A 24304-nucleotide genomic window follows, 5' to 3' on the forward strand; every position below is an offset into this window, starting at 1 on the left:
TTGGGGTGCATGACAAAGGCGAAAAAAACTTAGAGAAGAAGAGTAGGAGAGAAGGAGAAGGAAGATGACTATAGCTAGTGGAAGTAGGAGTCAAAAGAGAAATAAGAAAAAAAGAAATATAGAGATGGTAAATCAGGGAGCCAGCATGGCATTGTGGTTTGAGTGTAAATCTATAATTCTGGAGATCAGGGTTCGATTCTCAGGTTGGTCATGAAACCCACTGAGTAACCTTGGGCAAGTCACACTCTCTCAGTTTCAGAGGATGGCAATGGCAAACCCTCTCTGAAGAAACATGCCACACGTACACATGCTCAACACTGTGAAGGTCTCTTCCAACTCTATGATTCTATGATTCTAAGATGCAAAATATTTTGTTACTGTGGAGCAGAAGTTAAATAAACAAAAACCAAGATGTTACTTGATGGCTGTGTAAGTATTCACCCAGCTGAGTCAATAGTGCCAAAGGCTAAGTGGCTCCTAGGAGTGTGGATATGTCACCTGAATTAACCTCATTCAGGGCCAATCCATCCACAGACTCTTAAGAACTAACCTGTATCTATCACGTCAGACTGCAAGCAGGCATTCACAGGACTCAACGCGCCCAGCCACAAAAGCATTTCCTACACACACACAGAAATAGAGTAAGCCTCTATCTGTAATTCCATGTGGTATAGCTTAGAAGAGAATACCATAGTAAGACCTAGGCCCAGTTAAAGCTACTATTTGTGAACTCAATTTGTTTGGGGAGCAGGGAGTTCACCAGAGAATTGATATACAACTAGAACTCAATTAGAACAGCCCTATAGCTTTTGGATGCTTTCTTTTATTTACAAATGTAATTCTGTTTATCACAACCTGTTATTTTTTGGTGTACCAAAAAACTGGGGTTACAACCTTGTTCTGCCTTAGAACAAGTGTAGGCACTCTGATTTATAAGGTATTAAGGTTCTCAGATGTCAGGACAAGGGGAAGCATTTCAGAATGAAACCACTGCCATGAATTTAATTTAAAAACAAAACAAAACTGCCTTCCTTTACTTCAGAGTGGCTGATGGAGACACTAGAAGAGATCTGCTTGGCCATTTCCTCCTCTGAATGGTCGGTATGAGAAAACACGGAACTACCTTTGTATTCACTGTGTCAGAAGTCATTGAATGAGACACTATGGAATTGCTTTGCAGCTTTTCCTATCTCGTTGTTCACTTTCTCAGTCCTCCTTCCACTCTCCTTATAGTACCCTAATGACAGTTGAATCCATTTCCGGCTGTAACACAACAACATGTGGAAAATTCAGAGGGCGCATAATATGATTGCAAGGCACTTTGTTGTTCTGTTCAAGTCAAGTTGTTTCTGATTTAAGGCAACCCTAATATGAACATACCACTGGGTTTTCTTGGCAAGATTTGTTCAGAAGGGATTTGCCACCGCCTTCCTCTGAGGCTGAGAGAGTGTGAGGTGCCAAAGATGGGTTTACATGGCAAAGTAAAGATTCAGACCCTGATCTCCCAGAGACCACACTGGCCCACAAAGCGCGCATATATATATATATATATATATATATATATATATATATATTACACACACACATATATATATATATACACATACACATATATATGTACACAGACACACACACACACACATATAAGTACACATGCATATATAGGCTGAAACTTCCTTATCTGAAATGCTTGGGGCCAGATGTGTTTTGGATTTTTTCGGATTTTGGAATATCTGCACATAGAGTACATAATGAAATATCTTGGAGATGGGACCCCAAGTCTAAACATGAAATTCATTTATGTCTCATATACACTCTATACACATAGCGTGAAGGTAATCACGGACACAATATTTTTCATAACTTTGTGCATGAAACCGTTTGTGCACGTATTTTCCCTGACTCTTTTATTTTCTCTTGACTGTCAAGTGATAGATTGTATACACGCAGCTGGTAATTTTTATTTGTGGCTTCTTTTTCACATACTATCATATATAGACAGGGAAGATGAACTTGCTTTTGATATATATTTATAAATACAGAAGGAGCAGCTTTAATGTGTGTTTATAAAACAGAAAACAAACCGTTTGTGTGGATAATTTTGGATTCTAGCGTATTTTGGATTTTGAAATTCTGGATAAAGGATACTCAATTGGTATATATGTAGGGTTCAAGTTTGTTTTCTGTTTTATAAACACACATTAAAGCTGCTTCTTCTGTATTTATAAATATATATCAAAAGCAAGTTCATCTTCCCTGTCTATATATGATAGTATGTGAAAAAGAAGCCACAAATAAAAATTACCAGCTGCGTGTAGTATACAATCTACCACTTGACAGTCAAGAGAAAATAAAAGAGTCAGGGAAAATCCAGCTGAGCAGAGGCTGACAAAGAGTTGTTTCACTATATTTTACGAGACCAGCCCTGAGAAAGGTTTCTGGTGTCAATTACCTTCAGAGAAAAGAATATAGCAAGCTTATTGTGTCTGTGTGAAAAAGCATTTTAGAGGTTAACAGAGATAAGAGAAAAGGCAGAGGTCACATGCGGTGCTGCTAACTCAGTATCAAAAGTAGCCCCACAGAGTACAATGAACTCTGAGCACTGACATAGAGTTGGCAGGCAAGACCTCCAACTCCAGTTCCTGACTCATGATGTTCTAAACTCCATTTCCTTTAGCCATCATCTTTGACCTTGCACAGGCAGCTGCCAGAAAAATCTCACAGCATCCTGTCAGGATGGACAGTCACATTATAGGTTTTCAAAGGGCCCTGCCAGAATTACGACAACCTTGTCCATTCATTCTAATTCATCTGTAGATTGGGCTCCATACGGCTAAACTTCAAGGAAATGAAGGCACCACAGTATTCTTTATCTGGCAAAATATTGCATGTCAGAGTTCCTTCCTTCCCACTATGCTTTTGATTCCTTTCCAAAGGCTAATACAGGGAGGACAGCTTAACATCATACACAGGCTGAGCCACTCAAAATACAGTCCCCGCCACAGCACTGCCCTTCCATGGTGGTGGGATTACATGCTCCTGGGAGGCATGAGACAATGGACATTATCACACGGGAGGCAAGCATCCTCCTCCCATCTTTAAATTGTCATTAAATCGTGTTAATTGCATGATCGAGGGGGAAGATTATCACATCCCTGCGTGCTTATCCCATTCTTGTCCTGTCGGTAAGCAGTAATGGATGTTTCACTTGGTATTAATGGAAACTACCATTAATACCAAATGATGGGTCCATTACTGTTTACTGAAAGGACAAGAACAGGATAAGTGCACAGGGGGTGACAATCTTCCTCAAACCAGGGACATTGTTAGGGAGGAAAGCAAAAAGACACTGTCTGAGGGCAAAATAAAGAAAAGCCTTACTCTTCCAATAGTTAAGGAGAGGCAAGAAGCAAATATACTTGCCCCTTTGAACTCGCAGGGGATCCATTCCAGACCCTCCCACGAGTTCCAAAACTCATGCATATTCAAGCCCCATAGGCTTGAATGAGGCACATGCATGCGGGGGTGTACCAAGGGCATGCGCGCCATTGTGGTTAATGGCGGTTATCCCCCCACTGATTTTCAAGTCTGCAGATCTCAAGTCTGCAGACTCGGAGGGGTGATTGTATTACATATGAGAGAAATGCGATCACAATCCTGAATGCAACGATGTATAGGGACGTGCAACTCGTGTGTAGGACAAAGAGAATGTGGTTCTAATAATCAGTGCTAGGACACAGAACAAGACAACACACAAAGTAGAACAAGAGACGATCCAAGAAAACAAAGGGTAATTCAAACTAAGAGTGAGAATGCTATATGACCAACAGGACAACACACTGTATGTGTGATTAAAAAGAAAAAAGATTATGGAAGCAATATGCTGAAGAACCATATAAAAGAGATTAAAGGATGACATATTCCTGCAATGCTTAATATACAGGACACCACGGATTGCAGTAACCAAAGAGCCACTGCATTAATCTCCCATGCAAGCAAAGTGATGCTTAAAATTTTACAACAAAGATGTTTACCATATAATGAATAAGAAATGTCAGATGTTCAAGCTGGGTTCAGAAAAGGCAGAGGCCCTAGGAAGTTATGTTGCAAAGATACACTGGATAAAGGAGCACATCAAAGAACTTGGAGGAGGGGGAGAGATGATCTATGCTTTACAGATTATAGCAAAGCATTTTATTGTATAAATCATGAAAAACTATGGACTGTTCTAAAAGAAATGGGTGTGCTACAACATTTGACTAACCTATACTCAGGGCAAGAGGCCATAGTAAGGACAGAATATGGAGAAAGAATTGTCAAAGGGGTCATGCATGGCTACGTTTCATCACTCTGTTTAATTTATAGGTAGAACATATTACACAGAAAGCTGGGTTAGACTTGGACTAAGAAGGTATGAAAACTGGAGGAATGAGCATCAACAAGTGAATATATGGAGATGATACCTTACTATTAGCAGAAAATAGCAAAGATTTGGAACAATTATTGAGGAAAGTCGAGGAAGAAAGTGAAGTACTGTTAAACATTAAGAAAACAAAAATAATTACTACAGATGATTTATATAAACTTAAATGGATTATGAAAACATCAAAATAGTCAAGTGCTTTCTCAGTCATACATCAAAATGGGGACCGTAGAGCACTCCCTCCCCACAAAAAAAAAAGACCAGGACATGGAAGCTACACAGAAACTAGGTAAGATGCTCAAATGTAACGATATATAATTGAATACCAAAATCATGATTGTCCATGCCATCACGTATCTAATTTCTATGTATGGCTGTAAACGCTGGATAGTGCAGAAAGCTGACAGGGAGAAAATCAATTCATTTGAAATGTGGTTCTGGAAGAAAGTTCTACAGATACCATGGATTGCCCCAAACAAAGACTAATAAATGGGTCCATCAGCAAATCAAGCCTGATCTCTCCCTACAAGCCGAAATGACAAAACTGGGGCTATTATACTTTGGCCGTATCACAAAACAATATGACTCATTACAAAAGATGAAAATGGTTGCTAAAGTGGAAAGTAGTAAGAAATGAGGAAGACCGCATTACAGGTAAACAGATTCAATCAAGGATACCTGTGATGTGCAGTACCTGAGCAGGACTGTAGATGACAGAATGCCTTGGAGGTCTCTCATATACGGTCACTGTAAGGTGAAGCCAACTTAATGGCAATGAGCAACAGAAATCACTGCAACAAACCTTGCAGATATGTTACTGCAGTGACAGAGGTTTGAGTCAAAAAGAATTCCACAACAGCCAGAATCAACTATGGGAGAAAGCAAACTTTTACCAGCCTTAACAGATAGTCTTAATATGCTTTCTAACATTTCAAACCCACCCACTGAGAGGTATTCTAAGAGTGAGGCTAAAATGCTATCAGCTACCTTAATACATTTGGAGAACAGGAATGTAATGCACTACTAAGAGGATTATGTCCAGTCACATGCCATTATTGTTCCTAATTAAAGCCTTTGCTATTCACAGAGGGCTGAGTTCTCTACAGAGGGAAATGGGAAGATCAATTTTGTTTTCTCCTCAAATGGAAAAGCCCGGTCAAAGCCATGTGCTTGCCCTGTCCATTCTCTCACCCTCCCTTGAGCAGCTCTAACCATCTCTCTCGCTCGCTCTCTGTTCCTTGAGACTTTTACTTTCCTGGATCATTCACTAATCTGGGAATATCTTAGTCCTACTCATTCACCATGAAAACGGATTTATCTGGCGACTTTGACAGCATAATATGTGACAAGAGGGATTAAGGGAACCATATCTGGAAACAGGAAAGGAGGTTTCGTAGCTTCTATTCCAGGAGTCCCTTTGTAAATAACTTGTTGATTTGTTCCTTGACTTCATTGTTTTAGCACAACTACCTTTGGTTCTACCTTTGTCAATCTTTGTGGAATAAATTGCAGATTGTAGGCACTGATGGCACAGTAACTGAATTGTACTAAATTATAATTGTTAAACTAAACTATATTCAGCATACTCTGACACATTCTTAAGAAAGAATCAGAGGATGTGCAACTATCCAACACCATGCAAGATTCAAAGGAAATAACAAAAGGATGCTTATTTGATCCTAACCTATTAAAATTTATTTTTAAGACAATTGTTACTTCCCACTTAGTCATATTTCTCTTTTTCCGTGGATGGTATTGTTCTAATTCCATATACCCAGACAGGCTGATGTAGTTTGTTGAAGACGTTGAGCCACCTGTACCTTTTACCAGAATGAACATTTATAAGACAAAAATAATGACATTTCATACATCCAAAACAAAGCCAGTGTGGTGTTGTGGTTTGAGCACTGGAATACAACTCTAGAAATCAGGGTTTGATTCCCCATTCAGCCATAGAAATGCACTGAGTGACTTTAGGTGAATCACACACTCTCAGCCCCAGAAAATCCCATGATAGGGTAGACTTAAGGACTCCATAACTCAAAACCGACTTGAAGGCAGACATCATCAGCAACAACATATCCAAACAGGTCCATATTTGAATAGAAACAAGTTTCTTTAACCTCCTTGAATATTTTGTGATTATGTCCAGCAGTGAAATGCATGGCAATGGAACATATCATTCTATAATGTCCTTTTATATGCGATAAAGAGAAGAAGGACTCCCCCAGATTATTCTTCTTCAATAATTTATTAAGAAAAAGGAATATCCCTTAACAGCAGGTCTCAAACTTTTCACATGCCAGATATCACGATGAAAGGGTGTTAAACTGAGTGCTTCATAGTTAAACCGAAGGCGACTCTCAATCCTGTTTCCCTCCCTTGCCATGCCCTATGTCCATCATCCTAATAATAGTTCTAGGGCACAGACCAAATAAAAATAAGACCCACAGACTCAGCCTGTCAGAAATATTCACAAATAACTACAAATCACATTAACTGCACTTTAATTGGCTTTTAGGCATTAACTGTACTACCAGAATCAAACTGTGAGGGGATGAACCTTATAGTCCAGATCTGTAGGATCTGACAGTAAGAATGGTTGCTATTGACAATAATGGAGTAATGGGATTTGTTTATCCTAACATTAGGAAATAAAAAGGCTCCTTTTGCATTAAGAACAAGATGTGCACTTCAAACCGCTCTGTTCTAACAACAGTAATTAAACTGTTCGTGCTGATGATGTTTTCTTAAAGGTTGCACATATCAAAAATAAAATTTGCCCTTCAACATCAAGGAGTGGGAATCTATGACTGCAGATCAGGACTCTCTTTAAATCAACATAACCCTCTTTTGACAAGAAAGCTTGACAAGGGTAAGGAGGTTTTTAGTTCACAGGAAACTAGCAATCAACATATGTTAATACCCTGATTAAAAGGAGGTATAAAGGCAAATGTAAGGAAAGTGTCAAAATAAGCTTCCTGATTACGTCATCCTGTAGGAAAACAGAATATTAAAAAGCTATTGCCCTGGATTTCGATGTCACTAATCCAAATGCTGCTGTGAATATATTACTTCAGATGTTACCCTTGCCACAGAAGACAATATGGATCTCTGGTTAGAATGAAGTGTTTGAAAGCAAGAAGCTCAGATACAAATCTCTCAGTCTTAAAGCTAATAGGATGGTCTTACATGAAGCATTAACTAAAGAGAGGCAAATAGCCGATCTGCAGTTCGGAGAGGAAAAAATGTTGCATTAGAGATTTGCTCCCTTGTAGGGCAGCATGCTCTTTTCCTGCATTTATGCTCTATTTGTATATTTGAAAATAAAGATGAGCTTAGTTTTAGCTTAACTGGAGGGTTTTTGGAATAGTAAAATATTTCCCAACTCTACCTACAACTCATTTTTTTCACTTCACATTCTATAATCTTGGCAGTACCTATAGGGCTCATTGTGTCTATGGAGCTGATATTCCCTATTGCCACTCCCCTTCAAGCGAAGGAAGGTTGGAATGAGTTTCCCTTAGTCCAGCTGGCTTCAGGAGAAAGGGGTGAGGAAGAGAATGCCAGCTTCAAGAAGAGGTTGCAAATTCACCCTGGCTTTTTCCCATTTTTCTCCTCTTGAAAATCCCTGCTTTGCTACCTATAAAATGGATGGATAAGAAGGAAGCAGACACTTTGGCATAGTGGAAGATGAAATTAATATTACAAGGACAAGAAAAATCTCTGATGCATTCTTCTTCAAAAGAAAACTAAAAATGGTCTATGTAGCTTGAAAAAGCCACTTGTCAAGCACCCACTTTGGCCTAACTGTTTTTGGTACTGGACTGCCTTATTGCGCTTCACCTATTTCCATACATCCACATTCTCGTGGTAGGCACTTGGCCATACCTACTATCTGGTGTAACTAAAGCCAATTCTTTGCAATAATTTATCAGCTGGAAATTTGTTGTTTCTGTGCGTCTTCAAGATATTTTGAACTTATGGCAACCCTAAGGTGACCCTATAATGGGGTTTTCTTAGCAAATTTCTTCAGAGGGGGTTTGCCATTGCCATCCGAGAGAGTGTGACTTGCCCAAAGTCACCCTGTGGGTTTCATGGCTGAGTTGGGAATCAAACTCTGATCTCCAGAGTCATAGTCTAACATTCAAACCACTATGCCATGCTGATTCTCTTCAGACAGAAGTAGATCAAATTCTTCTTTGTCACATAGCTGTAAACTGGACCGCCACATTCTCATGGTAGGCACTTGGCCACAACACCAGCCTACTGTCTGGTATACCTGAAGAAGAGTCATTCAGGTCATTTATCAGGTAGAAGTAGCAAGATTTTTCCTTAGACATCTGGCTGTAGCTACATCAGATAGAAGTGCCTTGATCAAATTCTTCTTTAGCATTCTTTGGCAACTGGCACCTGAGCAGATTTCATAATTTTACTCTAAAGTCTGTATCATCATGATATAGTATTTGCAAACAGAGCTGATCTTACATTGCTTCATGACAACCTTGAACAGTGTTTCATTCCTTTATGAGCCCACATGATTCCCTATGCACCTCCATCCATTGTCTGAAATGTGGATGGTGACACAAGCTGGAGCCTTCTCTTTAACGGCACTCATGCTTTGGAGTCTAAGGAAACCCACCTGGCTTCTTGCCTTTTTAGTTCCAGATAAAAAGTTAGAAATAAGCCCCACTCTCAGAAATAACTAGCAATATCAGGTCGTGTTAACCAGCAGGCTAACAGTAGTTTGTTGTTGTTGTTTTAAGATTTTTAACTAATTATTCATATACTCCATTTAACACCAAGTATGTCTTTGGCATTTCTCTAAAGCCTGAACAAGTTAATTTTTGGATCACCATACCAAAATTTCCAGCTACCATGGACATGCAGTCCAAAAGCTGTGGTTTATTGAGCATTAATGTAAGTAGGCCTTACCTCAGAATCCTTTTCCAATCTATCTCTAACCACAATGAGGTTGTACAGTATCCGGTCATCATCAGCTTCTGTGTGGGAGATGTCATGAGGGGCGCTCCACAAGTTCTTCTCTTCATCCCATGCCTGGGTTGCTCCAAATGAAGCATAAGGGTTGTTATTGCTGCAGTGCAATAAAGAGAAAGAAGTTGAAAAATGTATTACTAATGTGTAATAACATAGAAATCATATGGATCGAGAAAATCGCTCACATTTTTAGGAGACTACTTTACATAAAGGGAAAATATTTAGTTGAGAAGGCTTGCCTGCTTTCACAGTCAGCAGAGGTCCAAGTGCAGCTACAAAGCAGAAAATGGCCATAGACAGAATTGTGGTCTTTATTTATTTATTTGATTTCTATCCCAACTTTCTCCCCGAAGGGACCCAAGGTGACTTGCAAATAAAATCTAAAAACATAATACAATAAAACAATTAAAATATAATCTAAAAACAGTATAAAATTACAGACATTAAAACCACACTAAAACCATGGTATCTACCCTATATAACAAACACCCTATACAAACAAACTACACAATTCAAAGGGAGATCTAATATCTGGTCTACTAAACTGTGAGTTACAAATCCCATTGGTCTGAACCATCACATCCAAGCCCCCCATCAAGCAAACAAACTTGCTCCTGCAAGCTGTTAACATAAAATAGCACGAAAGAAGGAACAGGCCACCTTTCTCCAATGGAACTGGGTGGCTGCTTCCTATGAATCTGCTTTGGGTTTAATCTGAATTCTGTCAAAGGCTTTGGTGGTAGACTTCAGGACTTTGAACAGCTCCTTTCAAGTGCAGACTAAAACCCAAAGTGAATTCACTGACCCCATGACATCAGAGCCACCAGTCTTCACCACTCTTCTCCTGTGTGTTTGTGTGTGTGTGCTTTCAAATCTCCTGTTGACTTATGGTGACCCCATGAATTTCACAGGGTTTTTAGGCAAGAAATCTTTTTTGTAGTTTTGTCAGTTCCTTCCTCTGAAATACAGCCTGAAGCACCTGGTATTCCTTATCAGTCTTCCATGCAAGTGGTAACCATCTTAGCTTTCAAGATCACACAGATGCCTTTGAGTATTTAAACTGTCTTTCCTTCTTCTACAATGCTTCAAATCCCAGTCTGAATTAGAGGCTTCAACAATCCACTCCACACGCAAAGGCATTCTTCTCTCATTGTCTGACGTAGCTAGGCACAAAGTACTAGACCTGAGTAAGGAGGCTTAACAACATGCCTGATTCCTCTGCATATCAACCTGCCTCTTTATATATACTTGTTTACAAAGTTATTCAGAAAAGAAACTAAAGACAGACAAAGACCTGATTTACTTCCAGTCCTGAAACCCTGATCCCCATTTATCACCTACCTCTTTGGATTTATAAACAAAGAGACTAAAACGATTTACGATTTTGTAATATGAAGGTGGCACCACTGTATCATCAACCAACAGGGTTTCTATGGCGGGAGAAGCAAAGATGCAAAGGAAGGGTAATTATCTTCAGATAGTGGCTTTTTCAACTTAAATGGTAGCATGGACCTTCCACTAGGAATCACAGAACAGATAACATTTTGTTATTTTGATTGATCTTCCCAAGCTTTTTAAAACCTGCGGTTGCGGGTAGGTGAACATGGGAAAGAAGAGGAGGAGCATGTACACATGCTGGTTCAGTTGCTTGCTCTCTCATTCACTCACTCAGGCAGAGACCTGCATACATACATATATACGTACATACACAGACATGGAAGTAGAAGAAAAAAATCAACACCTTTTGGACGTTTCTCACCCATTTTCCACCCCATACAAACATTCTGAAAGGGATGCCTCCATTTCAGAAACCCGGACAGCTTTCAGTTGCTCCAGTATGCACTGAACACTAAAAAGGTGACACATGCAACCACCAGTTAGCCCACCTCCCATTCCACTATGATGCTGATGTAAAAAAAGCCCATTTTTCCTAAAAGTGCTAATTGGGGGGGAAAAGTTTTTTAAAAATGCATTAACGTCTACAAGAAGCGTTTTCACCCTCAAAACAGTCATACATTGTCCATTCCTACAGAAACAGAATCAAGATAGGTATGGATTTATTCATTTTTTTGCTAGGGTAGCTGCAACCGTGGATTTGTTGCAAGTATGAACAAAAACTTAATTCTTTATAAACCAATGTAGCAAGACAAGATAACTGGAGGGACTGAAAGAGCACCGGGCCAACATGTACAGCTCATCTTTGGCAAGGAGTAAGTGATCTTTCCAGAACTACATGGAGCATGTAGAAACAAGCCAAAGAAGAACTAGTATGACTCTTCATTATTTCATCCACTCTGCTTTAGTTTTTGAGTGTTAGCGTACGAGGACACAAGATAACAAGGGAGAAGGTGAGTGGCAAAGCAACAGGCAAAGAGGCAAGATGAGGAAACTAACAGAGGGCCCATACAGACAGGCCAAAATAAAGCTGCTTCGGGTCACTTTGGAGGTATGCTGTTTAAATGATGCATGCGTCCTAAGAGGCCAGAAGCCACGCCAAAGCCACGCTTCAGTCCTAAGGACTGGAGCACAATTTTGGTGCAGTTTCTGGCATCTTAGGACACATGCATCATTGGAACAGCGTACCTCCAAAGTGACCCGAAGCAGCTTTATTTTGGCCTGTCTGTATGGGCCCAGAGTTTCATCTGTTAGAAATGCTCAGGTACAAAGAGGCAGAGAACATATGGATGCTTCTAGACATGCCAGTTCTGCACTTCTTTTCCAGCTAGCCATTTTCTGGAGGAAAGCCTAAAGCAATGTTTTTGACCTCCTTTTATAATGGCATTTTTTGAGCATTTTCCCATCTTAAGTTACAGTATTGTTCCCTATGCATATGGGCACATTCACACGCTAGCATAACTGCATGCACAAGTTGAGGGAATGAGAAGACTTAGGAGGAGGAATGATCACATTCAAGTGCTTGAAACATCCCACCATACTCTTGAAAAGTTGCCCAATTTTAGCCTATGGAACAGGGCAGCTAAAGGCCGAACTAGTCCACAAACAGGATTCCACACATTACACCCAATCCATCTGTCATCAGATTTGCAAAGATATCCTAGTCACATATTTCCTGCATCATACCAGTTTGGCTCTAAATGTCTTATACATGACGTAGTGGTCTGAGCATTGGACTATGGACCCTGGAACCCAGGGTTTGAATCCCAGATTGATCATGAAAACCCATTGGGTGACCTTGGACAAGTCACACACTCTCAGCCTCAGAGAATGGCAATGGCAAACCCCCTCTGAAGAAACCTGCCAAGAAAACTTTATGGTCAGCTTACGTTGGAAATGACTTGAAGACACACAACAACAACATGTTATTGAAATCAGTGGCATTAGGACTAGATTCTAAAAAGAATGCACACATATATAGTTCATGATGATCATGACTGTGATGGGTCAAAGGGTCTAAATCCAATATAGACTACTACCAGTTGTTTTTTTTAAAGGAACTAGCAATAACTTCTTGTGATTCCCTGGAAGCATTAGATTTCATCACCATTTTCATCCAAAGCAGGGAAATCAGTGCTTCACAATGCTGGGCAGGCTTTGTTATAAATGTAGAAATGAATACTGTCTATTTGCAGTGACTTTGAGAATAAATAACAAAAAGTTGTACTTCCAAAGTGAGATATTGACAATTTCTTTAGACATAATAGGTTTGGTCAAACTAAAGAATTCATTCTGGTGGCACTGCCAAAATAATGTCTCCAAAGATTGTGAAACACCTGGCTGCAGTGGGACTGTAGTCATGAAGTACTGTACTTAATCTCTAATGGGCCATTTCAATTAGTCAAGACTATTTTGTTATTTCATATTTTAAAAAAGTCAATTACACTAATCCCATCTCACTAGGATTTATTTAAGAAGCCTTGAGCAGAAATCATAACTGACCTCGCAGTATTTATTTTTTATTCCACAGGTAAATGAAATGCTGAGCTATCTTTTACCTCCCAGGTTCTTCATAAAACTGTCTCCAAATGATTAAAACTTTGCCAGATTAATCACAGGAGTTTTAATCATGGGCTTTTCTTATTGCTTTGAATAAAATCTGCATGGTTTTGCATGTACAGTATGTGAAGCAAAGGTTTAAGGAAAAACACAAGACTTTTGCCATACAGTAGTAGGCCTCATCATGGTGAGTCATTCCTTCCTCTTCCATGCAAGAAAAATGCTTCTACAATTAAAACTACAGGAAACAGGCATCCTAAGTACAAATATTGGGGGGAAATCCGTTTTAATCAGCTGTGTCCAGGTAAAAATATCAAATTGATGGACTAGGGCTTGCAGTCTCAGATCTTAGCAGCAGGATGGGTTAAAGCTACCTCCACCATGACACTGCACCCATGTTATAGGGTGCATCCACACTGCAGAAATAATCAGATTTGACACCACTTTAACTACCATGGCTCAGTGCTATGGAATTCTGGGAATTGCAGTTTGCTCTGGCAAATTACAATTTTCAGAATTCCATAGCATTGAGCCACAGCAGTTAAAGTGGTATCAAACCATATTATTTCCACAGTGTGGATGCAGCAATATTCTAGCATCATTTCTACAGGTTTAAAAGATGAACAATTGTAAACAAGATGCTTGCTTGAAAAGGTATGTTAACTATTGATTGTGTATATGTATTTAAGCAGTCACTGATTTTCAGTATACACTGGTGCCTCGGGTTACGAAATTAATTCGTTCCGCCATTCCTTTCGTAACCCGAAAATTTCGTAACCCGAAAAATAATCCGTTAGCACTGGAAAGCCTATACACTCGGCCCCCGGGTTACGAAAATAATCCGTTCCGGCGCCATTTTCGTAACCCGGAAGTCTTCGTAAGCCGAGAAACCCATAGGCGCTAATGGAGGGAAGCCGCGATTTGGTGCGAAATAGCGCCAAAAAGCACCAAAAGGTTATTCGTAACCCGGAATAACCTTCGTAACCCGGAAATAATTTTTATTTTTTTTTTTTCGTAACCCGAAAAGTTCGTATCCCGGCGCGTTCGTAACCCGAGGTATGAGTGTAGCTGCACTTTGCAGCATTTGAATTTCGCGCCGAAATGAATTTCGTAACCCGAAAAATATTTCGTAACCCGAAACAGTTTTTGCCAATCCAACTTTTTCGTATCCCGGAAATTTCGTAACCCGATCATTTCGTATCCCGAGGCACCAGTGTATTTTTAAAGCTGGCCCAGCTTAATTTTAAACACCACTACCTGTTGTACCTCTAGCAGCCATTTATATGCTCCTCTATAGGATTTCATGTAAGACCATTACTGAGTAACAAGGTCAGTACTTTGCAGTGACACTAAAGAGACAAGTTCTATGCCAATCTACTAAATAACACAGGGAGACTTTTAAAACAAGCCATTTGTGACTGAAGAATTAGAGGACATGTCATGATATGACCTCCAAGAAAACTTCTACAAAACGTTGTATAGGTGGTATCTGACCCCAAAAAAGCATAAAGGTGTAAAAAAAAATATGATGGAAGTTTAGGGGACAGATATGGAGATCAGAGGTCACTACAAAAAACCTTCAGAATGAAATTATCAATGTAATCAGAATTGTTTTTGTTGGGCATACCAGAGGAAGATACTAAAAGTGAATTCAAGAAGATAATCAAACTGAAAGCCCTGCAAGATCAGACGATTAAATCTTAGGATTGCTTTTAAAACTGACTAATTTCTCACCAGGTATAACAATCAATCATACACATGTTCACAAATACACACACACACACACACAGCCTATTTCACCATATACGAAAAAAAGTCACAACTGGTTTACATACTTTTTCTCATACACAGGAGAATTCCTAACGTTTGAAGCAGCCAGCAACAATCCACCATCATTTGCTGAACAGAATTTAAGAATGTTGATCAATCTCAGTCCCAAAACAAATTCTGTTTTCTAAAAGGGGGGGAAATGAGTAGAATGGGAAGATAAATTTGTAACGTGCGTGTCACAATGCTTTTAAACATGAGAGTGTGCAGACAGCTATAATGCGTATGCTGAATTAGTAGATGGACGTTAACCAAATGGGTTTAATCCACACGCTAATAAGGATTTATTCAACTGGCTTGGCCTTTAAGGCCTATTGTTTAAGAAGCGCTAAGCTGTGGATGGAGAGAAGCTGCATGGTCACAGCAGAAATAAATGGCAAAATGGCAAGAATGAATAAATATCACTTGGGTGTGGGGTATGACTTATCAGGATGTATTACTAATACTTGTGGAAGCCACATCATTTAGTGCTATGAAATAAATGTCAAGCACAAAGCAAAAAACCCCAAAACCCTAATCCCTAGTGCCAAATTACTTTCTGTTTTGCTTGCTGCTTTTAGACTCCTCCAAACGCAACAGTTCCCATGTAAGAAGCAATCAAAGGCAAGCAGATTGTTACCTGGAACCAGAAACATCCTTTCAGTCCCACAAAGAATATTTACAGCCATGCAATATGGACAGACTTTAGGTGCCATTCATGCCACAAGCTGAAAGAGATGCTGCAGAAAGTGAGGCACCATCCTGTACACAGCAAGAAAGACTGAAGCCCTGCTCCCTGGTATGCACACACCTAGTTAGAGGACAGCAAGGGCACAAAGTTGCCCTTCCGATTCACAGAGGACCACACCAGCTGCAGGTCCCAGAGCTGGTGAATACTTGGATGGGAGACCATTTGTATTGGTTCTTTTGCCCTGTGTTTGTTTCATCATAGGAGAAAGGCAGGATATAAATGTTGTTGCATGTCTTCAAGTTGCTTCTGACTTATGGTAACACTCAAGTGATCCTATCGCAAGGTTTTCTTGCCTTTGCCCTCTTCTGAGGCAGAGACTTGCCCAACGTCACCTAGCAGGTTTCCAGAGCCCAGCGGGGATTCAAGACCATGAGACTCAAAACACACAGTGAGCTGCTTCACTCCTAAATGACAATATGAAGCCAGTTATAGAAAAGTCCCATACAAACAACAACCCCAGTCACACTGATTCGGATGCAAGCCTTACTAAAATCAGTGATCAAGGAGCAAGCATAATTAGGCTTCTTGAGGGTATATCAGATTGTAGATTATAGCTTTACGTACGCTTTCTGGAAGAATCACATGGCCACTACAATTCCATTCATTCTTCATCATTCTCATTCCTTTTTGTGGTTGCTAACTGCCTTTGAGTTGACCCCGACTCATGGGAACCCAGACATCTCCAAAATAATTGATGCTCCTTGGTGGTAACACATCAGCCCTGTTCATACAAAACAGTCACTTCAAGTTCTCTTTTGTACTATCATTTGCACAAACAGATGATTTTGAGTCTTCCACACTAATCTGTTACAGACTGCCAAAATAAAGCTGCTTCGGGTCTCTTTGGAGGTATGCTATTTAAATGATGCATGGGTCCTAAGAGTCCGGAGGTCGCACCAAAGCCACACTCCATTCCTAAGCACTGGAGTACAGCTTTGGTGCAGCTTCCGGATTCTTAGGATGCATGCATCATTTAAACAGCATACCTCCAAAGAGACCCCAAGCAGCTTTATTTTGGCAGTCTGTAACAGGCTTAATATTTCTCTACATGGCCCAATGAAACCTATGTCCCTGTCTATGGGTTTAGAACTACATGAGTCAGTTAAGATAAGAGAAATACATCTTAATTTAAGAAAGCAGGTGTGTATGCCTTCTAGCATAGCAGAAAATAACAAAATAAATATTGCCTCCATTTTGAATATGAAAAGATCAGGCATGCATCCTTGTCTTAATCTGAGGCTCAAATAATGGTACCCAACGTACCATACTTTCAGTTTTAATTATAAAGTGACTTACAGAAGCTAGACAGATGCATTATTTTACACATTATTATTAACGTACCAAGAGAAAGCTAATTACACTCTAATCAAAAGCCTACAAGGAAGCCTCCAATACTAATGGTGTCTATCAACCATTTGATGAAAATATTACATCAGAATGCAAATTAAGACTCACATAATGGGATGCTCAAGCATACAGAATTTAGCAAATTAGGGAAATGTTTGTTTAGCTTCCTTCTACCAAGAATGCTCTTTTTCTAAGTGAAAAGGCAGAGTGAGGCATGTGAGGCTTGCAAGTGAGCATGTAAGAACAAGCCATCACATGCACTCTTTCATGAGTAGTCCAGACCCAGGTTTACTACTTCAGCAAAAAAAATTAGACTAGTCACATCATCATTTCCTAATAGTAAAGAAAGGGAAGGACATGCCACATCTCCATTAGATGCAAAGATTGTTATGACCACGTTTGGGTTGAGGATAACCACAAAGTAAAGAATGATTCACCAGTGCTGGTTGTAATCTATTGGTCTGTGTGACCCATGTGCATGTATGTCATGTACCTTCAAGCTATTTCTGACTTACGCCTACCCTATCCTGGGGTTTTCTTGGCTAGAAACGCCAGTGGGTTTCATGGCTAAGCTGGGAATTGAATCCTGGTCTCCAGAATCGCAGTCCAACACTCAAATCATTATGCCATGCCAGCTCTTTGTGTGAACAATTCAGATTTTCAATAGCTCATCTTCCAAGGTACAGCCAGTAAAACATCAGATCTGCATCAACATGCCCAGTTCCTTAACATATTCAGGAAAGATGTTTGGGAGGTGGGGAGGAAGGTAACACATAACAAGTTAAGACAATCAACAAGTTTTTATCAACCACACTGGGAGGGAAAAAAATGCTTGCAGCAACAACTAGATTCAACCTGACACAGAGCAGATTTTGAAGAACTGAGGCCTGTTACAGCCAAAATAAAGCTGCTTCGAGTCACAGTGGAGGTATGGTGTTTCAATGATGCATGCGTCCTAAGAGTCCAGAAGTCGCACCAAAGCCATGCTCCAGCCTGGAGCGTGGCTTTGGTGTGGCTTCTGGACTCTTAGGACGCATGCATCATTGAAACACCATACCTCCACTGTGACTCGAAGCAGCTTTATTTTGGCTGTCTGTAACACCACTGAGTTTATTTTGTTTCTGCAGTATCCAAATGAATTTCATTCATCAGAGGTTGCTGGGGAATGTAGCATGAACTTCATTATTGGCCATGCTGGCTGAGGTTAAGGAGATTTATAGTCCAATGCATCTGGAGGGCAGCAAGTCAAAGTTGGGTGATCAACACAGTACAACCACAACCCAGTGGTATACTGAAAGGCTTCTAGAGGACATAAATGCCATTTTTGTGTATGAGGAAGTTGCATGTGTGTACACCAACTTGTTACACAGCTGGTGACATTTTCATGATATCAGTTATGACCTTTATTTTCAGATATTCATGCAACCAAAGTTGCATGGGAAAATCCTCGGGACAAGTACCATATACACACATAAAGGCTGGGTTCACACAGAGCTTGTAGTATGTAGGCTGCATCCACACTGGAGAAATAACCTGGTTTGGCACCTCTTTAACTGCCCTGGCTCCGCTCTGGGCCCACAACAAACTCCAACTCCCTGAATTGCATAGCCTTGAGCCAGGGCAGTTAAAGCGGTGCCAAACTGGGTTATTTCTCCAGTGTGGACGCAGCTGTAGACTGGTGCCTTCGGAAAGCTGGAATCTCTGCAAATTCAAGGTTTGCAACCTCTCCCCCAATTTCTCTCAGATTGGCCATCCAGAAAAATTCAAGATCTTTTAAAAATGGAAAGCCAGCAAATCAGATGCCGTGAACAGTTGTCAATTTTTTAATAGGACGATTGAACAAGAATTCAGAGTGACTTTGGTCCAAAACACACTGCAGAAATAATCCAGTTTGAGACCACTTTAATTGCCCTGGCTCAATGCTAGGAAATCATAGTTTATTGTGGCAACCAGAGAAGGCTAAATGTCTCACAAAATTAGCATTCCCTACCATTGAGCCAGGACATTATTTCTGCAGTGTGTTTTGGACCTCAGAAGCTGCAGCTAGTGCAAAATGCAACAGTCCGACTGCTGGCTGGACTATCCTATAGACAACTAAGGTCCGACGCTGCAGAAATAATCCAGTTTGAGACCCCTCAATGGTAAGGAATAAGAGGTAACCACTTTTCCTTGAACTGGTTGCAGTTCCTTGCCTCAGAGGTTCTCCTGGCATCACCTGCAGAACTTCTGAGGCAAGGAACTGCAACCAGCCACAGTATATTTTTAACAGCACACAAAAATGTATGGAGCTAGAAGACAGGGCCTCTGAGCATACACAGAATACCTTTCCATTCTCACTTAAAGAAACAATGAATTATTCTGCTGCATATCACCAAAAACATGTGAACTCAACTGAACCACAGACTTTTCTTGAGCTGCTTTCGCTTTCATAGGATTTATGGGAAGACACAAAACTTTCAGAGGGCGAGGTAAGCCACTTCCATGATGTATTACAACTAAGTGGAACATCTATGTTCAGACATGTGTGTGTTGTGCGCCTTCAAGTCCTTTCTCACTTATGGCAACCCTAAGGTGAACCTATCATGGGGTTTTCTTGGCAAGAGTTGTTCAGAAGGGTCTTGCAAGGTATAAATACTGTTGTTGCGATCAACTTATGGCAAAACTAAAGCAAACCTACCACAGGGTTTGTGTATTTCTTCGGCAAACTTTGTTCAGAGGGGGTTTGCCATTGTCATCCTCCGAGGCTGAGAGTGTGTGACTTGCCCAAGGCTTCCCAGTGGGGGTTCAGTGGCTCAACTGGGATTTGAACTCTGCTCTCCAGCTCAAACCACTACCACCACACCGGCTCCTACGTTCATAGACACTGTGCCTCCAAATCAGTGCTTAGAAAGGTTTGTTTCTCAACAACAACAACTTCCAGAAAACCCTGGGGCCAGCACTGGCCATGCTTTCTCTGTGGAGGGAACAATGCTGGGAATTGCAATCCCTCCCATATGGAGAGGGCAAATGCTATTGCTTGGAAAACTGGCAGTGTTCCCAGTTGTCAGTCAGGGTTGGGAACAGAAAGAGAAAGAGATACACACACACACACACACACACACACACGTACGTTTCCCCCCCATCTCATTTTGGTTGCATCTGCACTGCAGAAATAATCCAGTTTGACCCCACTTTAACTGCCATGGCTCAATACTATGGAATTCAGGGAACTTTAGTTTGTTGGGGCACCAGAGTGGAGCCATGACAGCCAAAGTGGTATCAAACCGGATTATTTCTGCAGTACGGATGCAGCCTTTGTGTCCTCACACTGAAGCACAATGGATTTAGATAGGCAGACAGAGTCAGTTCCCAGCATCCCCAGAGGCCAGAGAGCTCCGTAGGGGAACCAAATGGCTCTAAACAGCTGCCCACCTGAACCTCACCAACAGGGCCTTGGACAGCGCTTTTAAGAAATCCAAGATATATATATATATATATATATATATATAGTGTGTGTGTGTGTGTGTGTGTGTATGTGTGTGTGTATATATATATATATATATATGTGTGTGTATATATATATATATCCCCCAATGGAGGACATCACCAAATGAAAAGCTGAAAACAGTCACACATATATTACATTTATATATATATATATATATATATATATATATTAGCGTGTGAGAGTATGTATATATATATATATATATATATATATATCCCAATGGAGGACATCACCAAATGAAAAGCTGAAAACAGTCACACATATATTACATTTATATATATATATATATATATTAGCGTGTGAGAGTATGTGTATATATATATATATATATATATCCCAATGGAGGACATCAGCAAATGAAAAGCTGAAAACAGCCAGATATATATTACATAATATACATACATACATATATATATATATATATAGTGTGTGTGTGTGTGTATACGTATATATGGAGGACATCACCAAATGTAAAGGTGAAAACAGTCACACACACACACACACACACACACATATATATATAGTGTGTATGTGAGTATATATACATATCCTCATGGAGGACATCACCAACTGAAAAGCTGAAAACAGTCATTAATGTGTATGTGTGTGTGTGTATATATATGTATATATATATACATGAAATACATTATAATATATATTATGTGCGACTGTTTTCAGCTTTCATGTGGTGACGTCCTCCATTCTGGGGTGCCCTGTCCTCCATTTCTGTGCTGAGGAGGACCCCCCTGGTCCCCCTCCAAGCTCTTAGAGCCTTTGGTGCTGTTGTTGTTCTCCCCATGGGCATCATCATCACCATCCTCATCTTAGCGATGCTCAAAAGGGAGGAGGGCAGGAGGAGCGTGTGCTGGGCTGTAGGGGCGCGTCCTGGAAAAGGAGGACGGTAGGACCCTTCCTCACCTGACCAGGGGCTCCTTCTCGGGGAGGGCGGCGGTGTCTCCCAGGCAGGCTCTCCCCCTCCGGCAGCAGCAGCAGCAACAGCAGCAGTAGGACCAGGCGTCCAGCCAGTCGCTCAGCCCCATGGGGAGCCCCAGTGGCACGGCTACCGAGGGAGAGCCACGCAGGAGGGCACCTGCTGCAACGACGACACGCTCATCTCGAAATCTGACGCTTCTACAGCAGCAGCAGTAGCCACAGCCACCAGGAGACAGGACACCACTGCGCATGCGCCTCTCCTACTCTCTTTCTCTCTCTCTCCCGCTGCTGTCCCTTCTTCTAAGCCTCTCCGCGGCTGCCCCCTACAGGACGAAGCAGAGGCTGCGGCACCCTGACAAGATTGAGATTGAGAGCGAAATGCCAAAGCATAGAAAATAGGAGGAAGGGATCGGGAGACAGACCGGTGACGTCACCAGAGTGGGCGTCACCCAGTTCAGGCATTCATTGATTTTTATTTCTGTTTTTATTTTTGTTTATTTATTATTTTTATTTTATTCGTTGTGTCTTTTTAAAATATTTATTTATTTATTATTTTTATTTTATTTGTGGTGTCTTTTATTTTATTTTATTATTATTTTATTTGTGCTGTCTTTTTTATTTTAATTTATTTATTTATTATTTTTATTTTATTCGTGGTGTCTTTTATTTTATTTTATTTTTATTTTTATTTTATCTTTATTTATTTATATTTATATTTTATTCGTGGTGTCTTTTTAATTTTAATTTTAATTTATTGATTTATTATTTTATTTGTGGTGTTTTTTATTTTTATTTTTATTTGTTTATTTATTATTTTTATTTTATTTGTGGTGTCTTTTTAATTTTAATTTTTATTTATTGATTTATTTATTATTTTATTTGTGGTGTTTTTTAATTTTAATTTATTTATTTATTATTTTTATTTTATTCGTGGTGTCTTTTGTTTATTTTATTTTATTTATTTGTAGTCTCAAAGGTGCTATAAGATCTCTCCATATACTTTTTGGACTAATGTTACTCATAAATTGTAACTCCACTATACCTCTGAATGTAATAGCAACAGTTGTGACATAAATCAACTAGCCAAATTAAAATTATTCCTTTGGCTCAGTGGTCCCCAAACTGTGCCCTTTAAGGGATTTTGGACTTCAGCACCCAGAATCCCAAGCCATTGGCCAACATGGCTGAGGCTTCTGGGAGATGAAGTCCAAAATCTCTTAAAGGGCACAGTTTGGAGACCACTGCTTTAGATTACAATAGCATACACAACAGCCTAAATGTATTTACATGCACATAGTTTCACGTGGTGGAGTTCAAAAACAAGAGATTACCTCACTACACTCTTATAGTGCTGCTATTCCACTGTTACTGCTGTTGGCTGCCTCCTGTTGCGTTCTGGGATTTGTAGTTCAGTGAGGCCTAACAGCTCTCTGGCTGAGAATTCAGAATGCCCCTCCCTAAACTGCAAATCCCAGGATTCTACAAGAAGAAGCCATAGCATTTTAAAGCGGAACAATAGCACTATAGTGTGGTAATCTCATAAGCGATGGGTTCCATTGCCAACCATTCTCCCTGACTTGAAGGTTCACAACAACAAAATGCTGATGACACTCAACTCTATTTCTCCTTATCATCAGAGTCAGCTGGGGCTGTGCAGCTGCTGGACCAGTGCCTGGATGCTGTAATGGGCTGTGAATGAGGACCAATAACCTGAAACTGGATCCCAATAAGATGGAGGCTCTGGGGACTGGCCATTCTTGGGTCTAGGAATTGGGTGAACAGCATGTTCTGAATGTGGTTACACACCCTCCGAAGGAGCAGGGATGTAGCTTGGCAGTGCCCCTACATCCCTTCCTGTCACTGGAGGCCCAAGTAGACTCTGTGGCTCAGAGTGCTTGGCACTGGTAACCTCCCAGTTAAGACTACTGTAATGCACTGGTAACCTCCCAGTTAAGACTATGTGGGGCTGCCCTTGAAGACTCAGATGCTGCAGCTAGGGCAAAATGCAGCAGCTTGACTATCATAAAGACTGAACGTAATGCCAGTCTTTGATGTCTTTATTCATCTGAGGAAGTAGACCGACAACTAGGAAATCTCATGCTGCCAACTTCCTTCTTGCAGTTAGTCTCAAAGGTGCTACAAGATCTCTATATATAATGAATTAAAGTAATGGTAGCCATCTGTCGTGGCAGTGAGACGCAGAGACAGGAATGGGGGTGCAAAACTTAGCTGGCCAGGCCTTGGCCAGCCCTTTTTATTCACATCAGGGTTACATCAGGTTTACATATTCCCATAGTTCATCCCAAAGGCAATTTGCGAAATCAGGGACCAATGTGTATTTAGGAGAATTCCAATTAGCAAAGGGAGCAGGATGTGTACACTGGCTCAGCCGAATCAACACGGGCTTATCTAATTATGGATAAAGCATTGTCACCCAGAAGGCGAGTCATAATCCCATGGTTTGCCAGCAGGGTTATCACATCTCAATCTCGGTAAACATTGCTATCCTGGGAGGGGTCGCATCTCCTGGGCTTGCCAGGGAATGCCACAGCCATCCTCCTCCGTGACCATAATACACAAACCAGAACCCGAAAGCCTTAAAAAG

General features: G+C 40.5%; 1 protein-coding gene across 1 annotated transcript in view; it reads right to left on the reverse strand.

Annotated features, from left to right (window-relative positions):
• The window catches only part of MREG (melanoregulin), a 36171-nt gene extending 14261 nt beyond the window's left edge, over nt 1-21910 (reverse strand). The window contains exons 1-2 of the mRNA XM_089478005.1: nt 21685-21910; nt 9359-9518 (exon numbers count right to left, since the gene is read on the reverse strand). Of these exons, the coding sequence (XP_089334131.1) occupies nt 9359-9518; nt 21685-21806 (282 nt within the window). The 5' untranslated portion in view covers nt 21807-21910. The remainder of the gene's footprint in view (nt 1-9358; nt 9519-21684) is intronic.
• Nucleotides 21911-24304: the final 2394 nt, after the last annotated feature.

This window comes from Sceloporus occidentalis, unplaced genomic scaffold (assembly GCF_023333645.1).
Source record: "Sceloporus occidentalis isolate IW3139 unplaced genomic scaffold, rSceOcc1.0.p SCAF_12, whole genome shotgun sequence".
Taxonomy (NCBI): Eukaryota; Metazoa; Chordata; class Lepidosauria; order Squamata; family Phrynosomatidae; genus Sceloporus; species Sceloporus occidentalis.